General features: G+C 44.6%; 1 protein-coding gene across 1 annotated transcript in view; it reads left to right on the top strand.

The window, feature by feature from the left end:
• The first annotated feature begins 323 nt into the window (after positions 1-323).
• Positions 324-12735, top strand: part of LOC107108588 (chromosome unknown open reading frame, human C8orf34) — a 159260-nt gene continuing 146848 nt past the window's right edge. The window contains exon 1 of the mRNA XM_015409051.1: positions 324-484. Within this exon, the coding sequence (XP_015264537.1) occupies positions 416-484 (69 nt within the window). The 5' untranslated portion in view covers positions 324-415. The remainder of the gene's footprint in view (positions 485-12735) is intronic.

Raw genomic sequence — 12735 nt, 5'->3', positions numbered from 1 at the left:
GCTGTCGCTAGGGAGGCAGCTCGGCGAAACGGCTTCCGCTGGAGCTCCTCTCTCGCTGTAACCAAGGCGCGAGGGTCTGTTGAACAGACGCACCACCGGGCTGCTTTCCCGATCTCTTCCCTCCATGCACCAGGCGCTCACCCAGCCCGAGCACTCCCATTTCGACCTCCATGGAGAGGTACACGTCGGCGGCTTCCCGCCTCGCAGCCCGGGCTCTGCTCTAACGCGTGGGCTGGCTTCCTGGTCACCGCGTTAGCCACGCTCTTCTACCGCCGGATTCCCCTTCTTCCCTCTCTCCCTCAGTCTCCGCCCTGCCTGCCCCCCTTCCCCTGTTCGCTGCAAAGGGGGCCGCGGCGCAGGAGACGCCGAGGAACCACGGCCACAACACCTGCCCCTCGCTTCGGCCGTTAATCTGATGGCGTCTCACCAGCAAAGCAGGATTCAAGCCTACCTGGAGAAGAACAAGATCGGGCCCCTGTTCGAGGTAAGGCGCTCCCAGGTGGGACCGCTCAGCTCCTCCGGGAGGCGCGCGCAACCCAGGCAGGCGCGCGCGGGGTCACACCAAGTAACTTTGCCTCAATTGAATGGCAAGCCGTGGGGAGCCGGGGAAGGGGAGCGCGAGTGCCCGGGTACCTGTACCTCGCCCCACCTGCACGCAAGCGCGCACTTCGCCTCACGGAATTGCTGGGGCACGTAGGCATGCTTCCCTTTTCTTTCTCTCAGACACACATTCCAGCTCCCCTTCCCCACTTCTGCCACAGTGGTCTCTCTTCTGACTTCTTGCTCCCCCTCTCCTTTCCATTCTGTTCAGGGGAGAAAGGATGGAATGCAGCATCCCCCATTATAATCGAGAAACTGAACTTGCCAGATTTTCTCGGGGGGGGGGGATCATCAATGAAAAGTATGAATAAAATGTAACCCATAGTGAAATTTGGCCAACCCTTTTTTGATGGGCTGTTCTTCAAGCTGTAACTGAAACGTTCACCTGCCTGATTCCACACATCTGGCCTTTTTGCATGGATACAGTACACTCCCATTCATTTGCAACTTAACACTTTGTGATCTGTGATGCTTGTTCTGTTTATGCTTTGGTTTTCCCACTGACACTCAGGCTTCTACTGCCAGCAAATATAATCCTGATGTTCTCAGGGGTCTGTGGAACTGGTTCTTCATCTACATTATGTCCAAATATTATCTCATATCAGACCTTGTTCTCTTTCCTTACAGATGTCTAAATGTTGAGCTCAAATTTTGAGCTGTGGCTTGAACTGATACAACCATATGTGTTTGTTCCACTAGTACCCTTAGATAAATGTTGCCATGTTTGCTCAGAGTTAAAGAAACTGGGCTGAGTTGGAGTCATGTGGATATGTCACCTTTAGGCTCTGAATAGTCAACCCCGTTATGGATCAATCTGGACTCTGTGCATTTGTTTATGGAAAGGAAAGTGGCCTATTTGTTGCTAGGGGACATGGTTAGAGAGTGATTTTGCGCTGCCAGGCTACAGAATATGCCTGAGGCGGCAATGCTTTGGCCTTCCTGTCATTTTGATGTAAGGGACAGTAAGTGTTCCAGAGTCTCACTGGACGGGGTACCCAGTGAAGGCTGCAAATGCAGACTTGGCACATGGGACTACTGCTTCAGGATAGAATGCAAAAGTGGAGTTACTGTGCTTTCATAGGAAACTGAAGGATAGTTAGTGCAGGCCACAGTTTGGTATGGATAATGCTGGGGCTGGTGTCTTCTTTTGACTAATTTGCAACAACAAAAACACGTGAGAGATCATGTCAGGATTACTGAAAGCTCAAGTCAGATTTTTTCTTAAAAATGGCTATAAAGATAATCTATCCTACTGAAGTATTTTAAGGCATTATCATTGCCACCCTAACCGCAGTTACACCCCTCTGAACCCAATGACTTCAGTGGAAGGCTTAGGAGAACTCTGTATGTCTCTTTATATATCTGCAATTGTATTCTTTTCCATTGGTTATAACATTTCTGTACAGTTTGTGGTTTAATATTAACAGCTATAAAACCTTGAATTGCTTTAGTCGTAAGATCTACCTTTGAACTGATCCATTCAACAGTGTATCAATGTTTTATTAGAAAATTGCAGTAACTACACTCCTGATGCTTTGGTTACTTTCTCTTATTTAGAAGTACTGGAACACAAGCCTTTGGTTTATATTGATGTAACTTACAGATTCTGAATAAACAAAATTATATTGCTCTTATTTCTGGGATGATTAAAAAAAAATTCAGAAACCATTCCTGGAGTTCAGCCAAAGGACTTTCATTATAATATACACAACTTGATCTGAAATGAAGTGATACCATTATTATACATTATACATTACACAGGTCCCTCAGACTGTCTAATAGTTTTAGATTTGTGTGATTCCAAAGAGCCCTTAGAAAGCAGATGGTACAGTAATCACTGTATTTTTATATGCTGGGGAAATTTTCATGTTTAAAACTTGAATATGGTCATATAACAGAAAAGAAGCATTAACAAATCATTGTATACATTGAACTTATGAAACATTTTTAAAGCATCCTGAATATCTTGGCTGAATATGGTTGAGCCATACCCATTAGTCACATGTGGCATCCAGCTAGTGTGATTCCCATATGGACTGTGGGTTTTGAGCACACTGATTCAGCATACCTGACATTTACAGTGCATAGGGTCAGATCAGTCATATTTTCCTAGTGACATTAACAAATATAGTTAATACTTTGCACTTATATAATGATTCTTGAGTACCTAAAGTGTTTCAATTATGTCATCCATTATTGTTAAAATAACTCTTTAAAATAGACCAGCATGGGTTTGTGGCAAGGGGGTAGAGATCTGAGGCTATAAAGTGATGGCTTGAAGAACCTGTCTCGAGAATTCTAGAGCAGGGGTAAGTAACCTTAACTTTAATGAGAGCTGCTTTTGAGTACTGAAAGTATCTCAAGCTACCCCTTCCCGGGCATGTTACCAGTTTTGTTCAGTCCCAGAAACAGAACGTTGACTAAGAAAAGCAGCAGCAGAAAAAAAAGCTGCTGCTGCTAGCAGCAGAGGAAAATCCTACAAAATCCTTAAAAAACAAAACGTAGAGCACAACTTTTTGCAATCTTTTCCTGCATGTTCTAGTGGCTGCACAAGCTGCTTTGCAGTAGCTGTCAAGTTACCTGTTGGACATTCTAGAGAATTCAGGCATGATTTAAGGTTTAAACCCAAGAACTTACACCTTTCTAAATCTATTGAAGCCAATGGATTTAGAAAGGTGTAACTCGTGTTAGGATTGCGCTGTTAGCCACTGCACTAGAACAACTTTATGAGCATTTCAGAGAATGATAAACAGTCTTCATAAATAGAACCCTAAGGAAAAAAACCCAAGAGGCAAAAAACATCTCACTGTATTGGACTATCAAGAATCATTTGGGTCCTTCTGAATAGCAGTTTGGGAATTTCTCACCTCTGCTACTTAATACTTGTAGCAAACACCATATCCAGCAGGAGTTGCAGGCTACTACTAGAAGCATTAAAATTAATTTTTATTTATTAAAATATTTTCTTAAGGCAGTTTACAAGTCATAATGAAAACACTATAATTTAAAACCAATAAAACACTTCCCCCTCTAATGCAGCAGTGGTGAAATAGGGGAGCACCCCATTCTTACAGCAAGAATGTCCTACCCATCCAAAGCAGAGCTACATGCTTTTTTTCTGCCGCAATTTTAGGGCAGGAGGCAACATTTCCATCATTACCCTTTCTTATCTTATTTTTTATCGGCTATCTGTTGTACCACTGACAGGAGAATGGGTCTGGATCATAGCATAATCTAGAGCCAAGAGCTTCTGTCACCATCTTTGACACGGCTTTGCTTTGTTTTCTTCAGCAGTTATTAGGGCATGAAACATGGTTTCCCACAGTGGGAATGTTCCTTCCAGCCATTTATCCTGCCATCAGCTTCCCAACTGGTGAGGGAAGTGAGTGGAAGCTAAAATGCACTTGGAATTGGCAACACATATAATCCCTACAGAGAGTGATATTGCTTGTTCTAGTCTTCTATTCACTGCCGTGCTTATGAGCATGGGCTAATGCAGGGACAGATTTTTAGTAATTTTGTTGTCGTCCCTTTCTGTGATCCCACTGCATGACATAAAATAAAGAACCAAAAAGAAGAAGTAGCAAATTTGTGGACTTTAATTGGACTTGAATCATTTTTTTCACAGTGAACATTGGTGGGGTGCAACCTTGGTTGAGTTACTGTGGTCCATTTATGGCTGGTGCATATGAGCATGGGCTAATGCAGGGAAAGATTTTTTAGTCATTTTCTTATCTTCCCTTTCTGTGCTCCCCGAATGAATCCTTTGTGCATTCTTGAAAGTGAGAGAAAATTAAGCCGGCATGTATCCCAGGAAATAGTTATGTATGGAAAAATACCAATGATTTCTGTAAAACAGTAGATAATGGTTATTGACTCTACTTCTGTTAGTTAACACGAATGCCACAGATATCAAGCAAAATAAGGCCATTTCTTGTAGATTCCCAGGTGGTTTAATTATGATTTTTCTTCTTTCTTTTTGCCTGATAGTTTTTTGCTGGAGCAAAATGCAGGGTGTGTAATGAAATTTTAGGCAGAAAGAGTCCAATATAAGTCCAATAATTTCAATAGGTTTAGTCTGGAGTAACTCTGCAAAGGACTGTGCTGGTACTCCATTGGTTGCTTACTCTCAAGTAAGTGTGCATAAGATTATAATGTAGTGCTGCAGTCCTAAGAATGCTTTTCATGGAGCAAACTCCATTGACTAAAATGGGACTTATTTCAGTTTACCTTGACTTCCAGAAAGCTTTTGATAAAGTTCCTCATCAAAGGCTCTTAAGTAAGCTCAATAGTCATGGGATAAAAGGACAAGTCCTCTTGTTGATCAAAAACTGGCTAATTAATAGGAAACAGAGAGTATAATTGGGCAATTTCCACAGTGGAGGGTGGTAAGCAGTGGGTTACACGAGGGCTCAGTACTGGGTCTGATGCTTTTTAACTTGTTCATTAATGATTTGGAGTTGGGAGTAAGCAGTGAAATGGCTGACTTTGCGGATGACACTAAATTGTTGAGGGTGGTGAGAATCAGGGAGGATTGTGAGGCACTCCAAAGGGATCTGTTGAGGATGGGCGGGCGGCTGTCAGCGTGGCAAATGGGGTTCAGTGCGGCCAAGAGCAAAGTGATGCACATTGGGGCCAAAAATCCTAACTATAAATACATGTTGATGGGGGCCGAACTGGCAGAGACTGACCAAGAGAGAAAATGTCAAGACACTGTGTGACAGCAAAAAAAAAAAGGCAAACACTATGCTGGGGATTATTAGGAAGGGAATTGAAACCAAATCAGCCAGTATTATAATGCACCTGTATAAATCAATGGTGCAACCTCATTTGGAATACTGTGTACAGTTCTGGTTACCACATCGCAGAAAGAATATTATAGTATTGGGAAAAGTGCAGAAAAGGGCAACTAGAATGATCAAAGGGTTGGAACACTTTCCCTGTGAAGAAAGGTTAAAGCACTTGGGGCTCTTTAGCTTGGAGAAACGACGGCTGAGGGGTGAAATGATCGAGGTTTACATGGGATAGAGCAGGTAGAGAAAGAAGTACTCATGGGGACTCAATGAAATTGCTGAGCAGTCGGGTTAGAATGGATAAAAGGAAGTACTTCTTCACCCAAAAAGTGATTAACATATGGAATTCACTGCTACAGGAGGTGGTGGCGGCTACAAGCATGGATGGCTTCAAAAGGGAATTGGATAAACATATGGAGCAGAGGTCTATCAGTGGCTATTAGCCGCAAGGTATAGATAGGAACTCCCGTTCTGGGGCAAGTGATGCTCTGTATTCTTGGTGGTGGTGGTGGGGGGGCAGTGTTCCCTCTAAGCTGAGTTAGTGTGAGCTAGCTCACAGTTTTTTAGCCTCCGGCTCACCCATTTTTGTCTTAGCTCAGGGAGGATGGTCCCAGATCAAACTAATTTATGCAGCAGCCAAATCGCTCGCTCACAACTTTAATGCCAGTGGCTCAAAAAGTAGAATTTTTGCTCACAAGACTCCACAACTTAGAGGGAACACAGGTGGGGGCAACAGTGGGTGGACCTCCTGATGGCACCTGGTATTTTTGGCCACTGTGTGACAGAGTGTTGGGCTGGCCTGATCCAACATTGGCTTTTCTTATGTTCTAAGTAGACCTGTTTAGGATTTCTTCTTAAGTGTTCCATGTTTGACAAAGAGGGTTGGAGTTAGTATCTGGCTGAGCATCAGCTACAAAGAAGTTGCATCAAGATGGGTAGCCGTGTTAGTCTGTCTGTAACAGTAGCACCTTGAAGACTAACAAAATTTGTGGGAGGCATTGTGAGCTTTTGTGAGTCACTGCTCATTTCTTCAGATGCAGCAATACGGCAAGTATAGTGGCTTTTTTAAATATAAAAGGCAACCAAAAATCTATATCTGTTTCTTGGAATAACTGTATGGACCATAGAGATGAGACTGAGGCTTTAAAAATGCTGTTTTGATTGTCAGTTTTAGAATACAAAGATATGGTATAGCTGTTGCAAACTTATTTTAAAATTATTATTTTAATATAAAGCAGGATACTGTGGGATGGCTTTGAAGAAGTACCTGCAAACTGAGAATGGGGAAGCATTAAGAACTGAAGTTAGTGCTTTAACGTACTGTAGAGCAACAATGAAAATATTCTGGCTCCTGGCTTTTTGCCATGTTTTGCTTCACTGAAAACCCATCCTTTTTTTCTTTAGGATATGTATTAGAATAATGATGGTGTGCAACCTTATTTGGTATCTGGTTCATTAATGAATATTAGTTTATTCAAAAAAATTCATGGCAGTGAACCCATATTAATATTGCTTTCACTGCTTCTAATTAAATTAGCACTTTTCAAACTGCAAACAATACATCTATTGTATTTCATATTCTGTAGCAGGAAAGTCCAATTTAGGCTGCACTGATGTAGAGCTTGGAAAATCCAGGCTCCTGGCAATAGAAATGTGGTTTGCTAAAGATAAAAGAGTAATTTATAAAGAAATTGTGTTCAGAAAATCCTCAAGAAATTGCCTGATATCTGAATGATTGCCTATTAGATGCATTCTAGATTTATGGGGAAATGCCTAACTCTTTTTTCCAAGGAGATGGTAAAAAAATAATAATCTGTATAGGGTTATATCATTATTCCAGGTATCTCTGAATGGTAACCCTCTTTCTCATGTTTTACTGTGGCTGACTGGCCCTAGTTTTGATGGAGGCCAATTAATACTGCATATTTATGTGTATAGGTATTTTCCCCCTAAGGTTACTTTGGGCTGAACTTTTGCTGTTTGATTTTTATTATAGTTGGTATATAAAGTATAAAAGACATCTGAATCCTATAAAGCGCAGCAGATGAGAGATAGGTGTTTTTACTTGATTCCCTATCTTTATTGTACCCTATGCTTTTGGGCATTTTATCCATAAAGCTCCCCTGACCCCTCCCACCCAGCATCAGGTGGGTTCACAAGGGACGGCTGAGAAAAGGGGTAAATATCTGCATGTTCTATGTTCTATGTTTGTACAATCCCTCCTTTTGGCCCTAATTAATATTTTAAAAAGTGAAACAAACATCATGATTATGTATTTTGCTGCCCCCCTGCTATTTTCAACAATTCAACAGTGTGAATATGATGTGAAAAGTAGTAACCTCACTTAGGTAACTAATGTATCTCCCTTATTAGAGATGCAGTTGTTCTGCTGAGATCTCAGTCCTTTATGAAATTTTGACCCTCATTCTCAGAAGGATAGCTATATTTGTAGCAGTCAGCAGAGGTGACTCAGAGAGCAATCCAGGGCAGGTATACTCAGAATCGTACTCAGGTCTGTTCAGTGCAGCTTACTCCCAGGAGACGGTTCTTATAGTTGTACTGTAATTGAGTCACCACTTTATGATACACTTCCCATAGACAACAGTACTTGCTTCACTGGGAACATAATTAGACATATCTTTAAAAGTAGGGTTATATCAAAAGGTTGGATCCACATTAAATTGGCAATTTTCACTTATTTTCTCTTTCTTACTGCAGACCACTCTCATGTCATTCCTCAAGGTCCCTGTCTCTAAAGAACATCATTTCATGGAGATGTGACCTGCAGTAGAAGAGAGAAGGCAGGAAGGTTTTGTTCTAAGGATGGAAAATTTAGTCTGGATCCTTTGGGCCAAATTACACATGATGGTGGCAGGCCTATGTCTTTAAATGTGGGTGTGTTCAATCAGGCATTAGTATGGACTAGGAATAAGACCCGTTGTGGAAAGACCCTGCAGCCTTTACCTAGGAAAAGTACAGTCTTTCTCCTCAGTGGGGACCAAAGCAGCTCAAATCATTCTCCTCTCCCCCTTTTGATCTGGAGGGTGGAGTCTATGGCATTGTACCTGTCTGAGGTCCCACCCCTCCTCAGATCCCATCCTCTCTACCCTCCACCCCTCAAGTCTCCAGGAATGTCTGAACCTAGAGTTGGCAACCCTATTTCTTTCCCAGCCAACCATCAACCTACCTTTATCTGCCCTTTTGACATCAGCTTTCCATCTCCCCCCCCCACACACACACATGAAGCCTCTACCTAGGAAAAGTACAGTCTTTCTCCTCAGTGGGGACCCAAGCAGGAGGGAAGCGATCTCAGCAGGGTATAATGACAGAGTCCACCCTGCAAAGCAGCCATTTTCTCCAAGGGAGCTGATCTCTACCATCTGGACAGTAGTTTTAATTCTGAGTTTTCTCCAGCCCTCACCTGGAGATTCTCAGCAATGGTTCCCTTGGAGAAAACCAGTGCTTTGGAGGGTGGACTATATGGCATTTTATTCAGCTGAGGCCTCTCCCCTCCCCAAACTCTGGCTTCCATAGACTTCACCACAAAATCTCCAGGAATTTCCCAACCTGGAGCGGGCAACTCTAGTTAGAACTGGCCCACAAAGGGCTCCTGCTTTTGCCTTTTTACTGACAGAACCAAGCTTGGTTGCCTAGCAATAGCCACTGAGTACAAAGTTAGCCCCACAGCAGGAGGAGAAGAGAATGGTTGATAGCCAGTGGCTCACCTCAGTAGCCAGCCAGATGCAGAGAAGCAAAGCAGAAGTAGAAGCATCTTTGTCAAGAGAGTTTTGGCAGTTTATTCTGTCAGGGAAGGGTATCCAGGCTGGCAGTGGGCAGGGGAGAGGAGCAGACCCAGCATCCAGCCAATGGCATGCGAGTACTCTTGAGTGGCAGTTGATGGGCCAATGACTGATGAAACACACAGAACAGCCAATGGGAGAGCTGGAAAGTGCCAATACGTTGGGCATTTGTATCTATAGGATGATGGAAAGTACCTGAGATTTTCTCCTTTTCTCTTGGCTTCTTGCTGAATTTACTTGTAGCACCGGAGCCCAGAAGAAAGAAGAATACTTTGGGGCATAGACTGTCAACAGGGAGTGGAGGGTTCAGCATGTCAGTCGTATCTTCCTCAGTTATTTAACTGTGTAGCCCAGAGGTGCTGCCTTACTCGCAGGTAGCCCCAACAGCAGGGCACCCCAATTCTGACGTGAACCAGAGACCCACAAAGTTAGGCCAAAGAGGACATTCTTGACTTGAGCCACAGAGCTAGCCAAAGCTCTGCAAAAAGGGTTTCAATTTCAGGTTGCACAAGGCAGCCCTCGAAGCAATCTCTGACCCCCCCTCCCTACAGCAAAGGTATGCATATGAAACAATCATGAGTTCCACCAGGTAAATTACCTGCATTTCCATAGCTATTCAGTAGCCACCTGGTGAATAGCTCCTCTGTCTCCAAACCTTCATGTTTTGTGTGACACCTATGCCTATGTGGAAATCCTTTGTTTACACACTTGTCCTTCCTGCCCCCTACTGCAAGATACTGAGATAAACTAATCAAACATTAATTTCATCTGCGATCCTTCCTGAAACCGATCAGGGACCCATTACTGCCTTTTGTCTAAGCCTGGGAACCTATTCAACCTATCCCAGTTGGAACATCAGTGGTCATCAAATCCATTTAGCCAGCTCCAGTAGGACTGTGGCGAAACGGGGACCCACCCTCAGCCTGGGAGACTGAATAGCCGATCTTTGACGTGGTCTCTGTGCTTCACATCCATGGGATCTAGTGCGCACGCGCTGGATCGATCGGTGCTGTAGCAAGCTCTTTTAACGGATTTTCACGCCCAGTCCCTCGAGCATGCGCAGGAACCCCACCGTGCATGCCCAGAGGGGTGGGCGCGGACATCCCACCAGTTCCTTTCTTACCGCTGCATTGAGTAGACCTATTTTTCGTCAGGAAGATCGGATTGCTTTTGGCTATTCGCCTCAGCTCTTCGGAATTATTTCCTTATTTTAATTTTCCTGTCCTTTCACTTTTTATTTGTTTGTTCTTCAAAAAAACCCCACAACATTTATTTCTGTTGAGGGGGAGTCTACCGATTACCTCAGGCCTTCGGGATATTCCCACCCCTCAAACGTTCCCTCTTCTTCACTTTTTTTATGGAGGAGAAGTGGGTTTTTTCCAATAGGTGTAAGGGTTGCGGCAGCAAACTTGCTCCTCCCAACCATCATACCCTGTGCATTTTTTTGTCTCGGAGAGTCTCACCGGCCAGAGTCCTGTCGTCACTTTGCTTGTTTTTCTAATCAAACATGGAAAAACCAAGCTGCGCGCTTTAAAGTAGCGCTGCTTGAATTGGCCCTTAGTCCTACCTCAGCGATGGAGGAGAGACCATCAACATCGACAGCTCCGGCATCGAGACCTGCCTCCAATGCCGACCGCCCGACACCAAAGCTCCCAGTATCGAAGGTGCAATCTTCCGCTTCCATGCCAATCAAAAAGAAGGCCAAGGCAAGTAAGGATCACAAGTCCGTGAGGGAGGGCACCTCAAAGTCCCTTAAGGCGGCAAAGAAGGGGAAGAAAGCGGTGCCTGCACTGGGTGATGCCCCTAAAGTGCCTCCCGCTTCAACGGCAGTATCGATATCGGAGGCCCAATTCCCTCCACCGATACCGACCATCCAACTATTGGATTCGCCCATCCAACAAGTGGAGCGTCCTTACTCCGACATCGAGACGGTGGAGCTCCTAAGTCACCAAATGGGTGCTGAGCCTTCTCCCTCTCCTTCTACTTCGTCGGCATCGATGATATCGGAGGCTCCCGATGTCGAAACACATCGGTACCGACACGCTTCTTGCAGTACACAATGTCATCCTCCGCGTCTCCATGTCCAATTTGTTGATATCGACGACTGAGACTACAGGGACGGTTCTCACAGACAGGCTATTACTTTGTCTCCCAGATGTCCATGGTCCAGAAGTTGATCCCCCCGAGTCTTCCTGCCCCCTCCACCACTGATATCTTGGGATCAATGACAGTTGAGGTATCTGTATGGGGCTTATCCACCATCCATGCCGTGGTTGACTCCGGCGGGCTATTCTGATTGGGATCGCTATTCGTCCCACTCTGTTCATAGATCGAGGTCACCCCACAAGTTGAGACCTTCGGCATCTCTGTCTCATCCTCCTGCAGACGATCCTTCCCACCATAGTCTGGAACCAAGTCATCCTCCCAACCCACAGGTCACTCCAAATCCTGTTGTTCCACCAAAACCTATAGCTTGTCAAGAGGACACTTTGGTCCAAATACCACACCAAGACTCCTCTGACTCCATGGAAGAAGCCTCGGATACAGAAGCATCTGAGGCTCATACCTCTCCTGGCCATAAATCTCCCAACCAGGCTGTCACTGAGGTCCTACCTTACGTCATACACAGATTTAGTCAAAAGAATGGCCCACTCTTTAGGCCTCTCTGTTGTCCAGCAACATCTGCAGGCAACAGATGCTGTTTTTGATATAGTCCAGCTTGATGCCTCTTCCACCTTGGCATTGCCCATGTCTTCAGTCCTCTTGCAGGCAGCAAAGGCACCATGGTTAAAACCCTCGTCAGCACCAGTGTTCACGAGACGACTGGACCACATGTATAGGGTCCAAGAGGCATATGCCAAGTTCCTATTCTCGCACCCTCAGCCAAACTTGATGGTGATAACATCTTCCTCTAAATCCAAGAGGACACACTCCGCACCTTCTGACAAGGAAGGTAAGAAATTGGATGCCTTTGGCAGACGCTTCTACTCCACAGGAGCATTGGGAGTCAAGGCCACTAACTACCTGGCCTGCATGAATAGGTATCAATATACTCTCTGGGAACGGTTCTCCGAACTTCTGACCCACCTCCCAGAAGACAAACTCCAGGCAGCCAGAGTCATCCAAAAGGAAGGCATGGTGTTGGCAAAACAACAGCTCAACACTACTAAGCATGTCCTCGAGGCATCCTCCAGAACGATGGCCTCTGCAATAGCTCTTAGGAGACATTCCTGGCTCTGCAATACTAATCTGCCCATGGATACTAGATCTTATGTGGAAGACCTTCCATTTGATGGCCTGGGACTTTTCAATGCCACTACTGATTCTACTTTACAGGAATTAGATAAAAGCATAAAAGCTTCTCGAGCTCTAGGAGTGTCATCCTCTGCAAGGCAACAATACCGTCCCCGCACCTGGTCGAGATCCTGGCAGAGGCGTACCCCAAGTCGTCAGTCTCTGGACACACAATGGAGACCGCGAACATCTTCGGGAGGCCAAAAAATCCGCCTTCCAGAAACCAAGATTCAGTTCCGGGCAACAAT

Source organism: Gekko japonicus, unplaced genomic scaffold (assembly GCF_001447785.1).
Source record: "Gekko japonicus isolate JY-2015 unplaced genomic scaffold, Gekko_japonicus_V1.1 scaffold88, whole genome shotgun sequence".
Taxonomy (NCBI): Eukaryota; Metazoa; Chordata; class Lepidosauria; order Squamata; family Gekkonidae; genus Gekko; species Gekko japonicus.
This window is presented reverse-complemented; position numbering and strand designations above follow the sequence as displayed.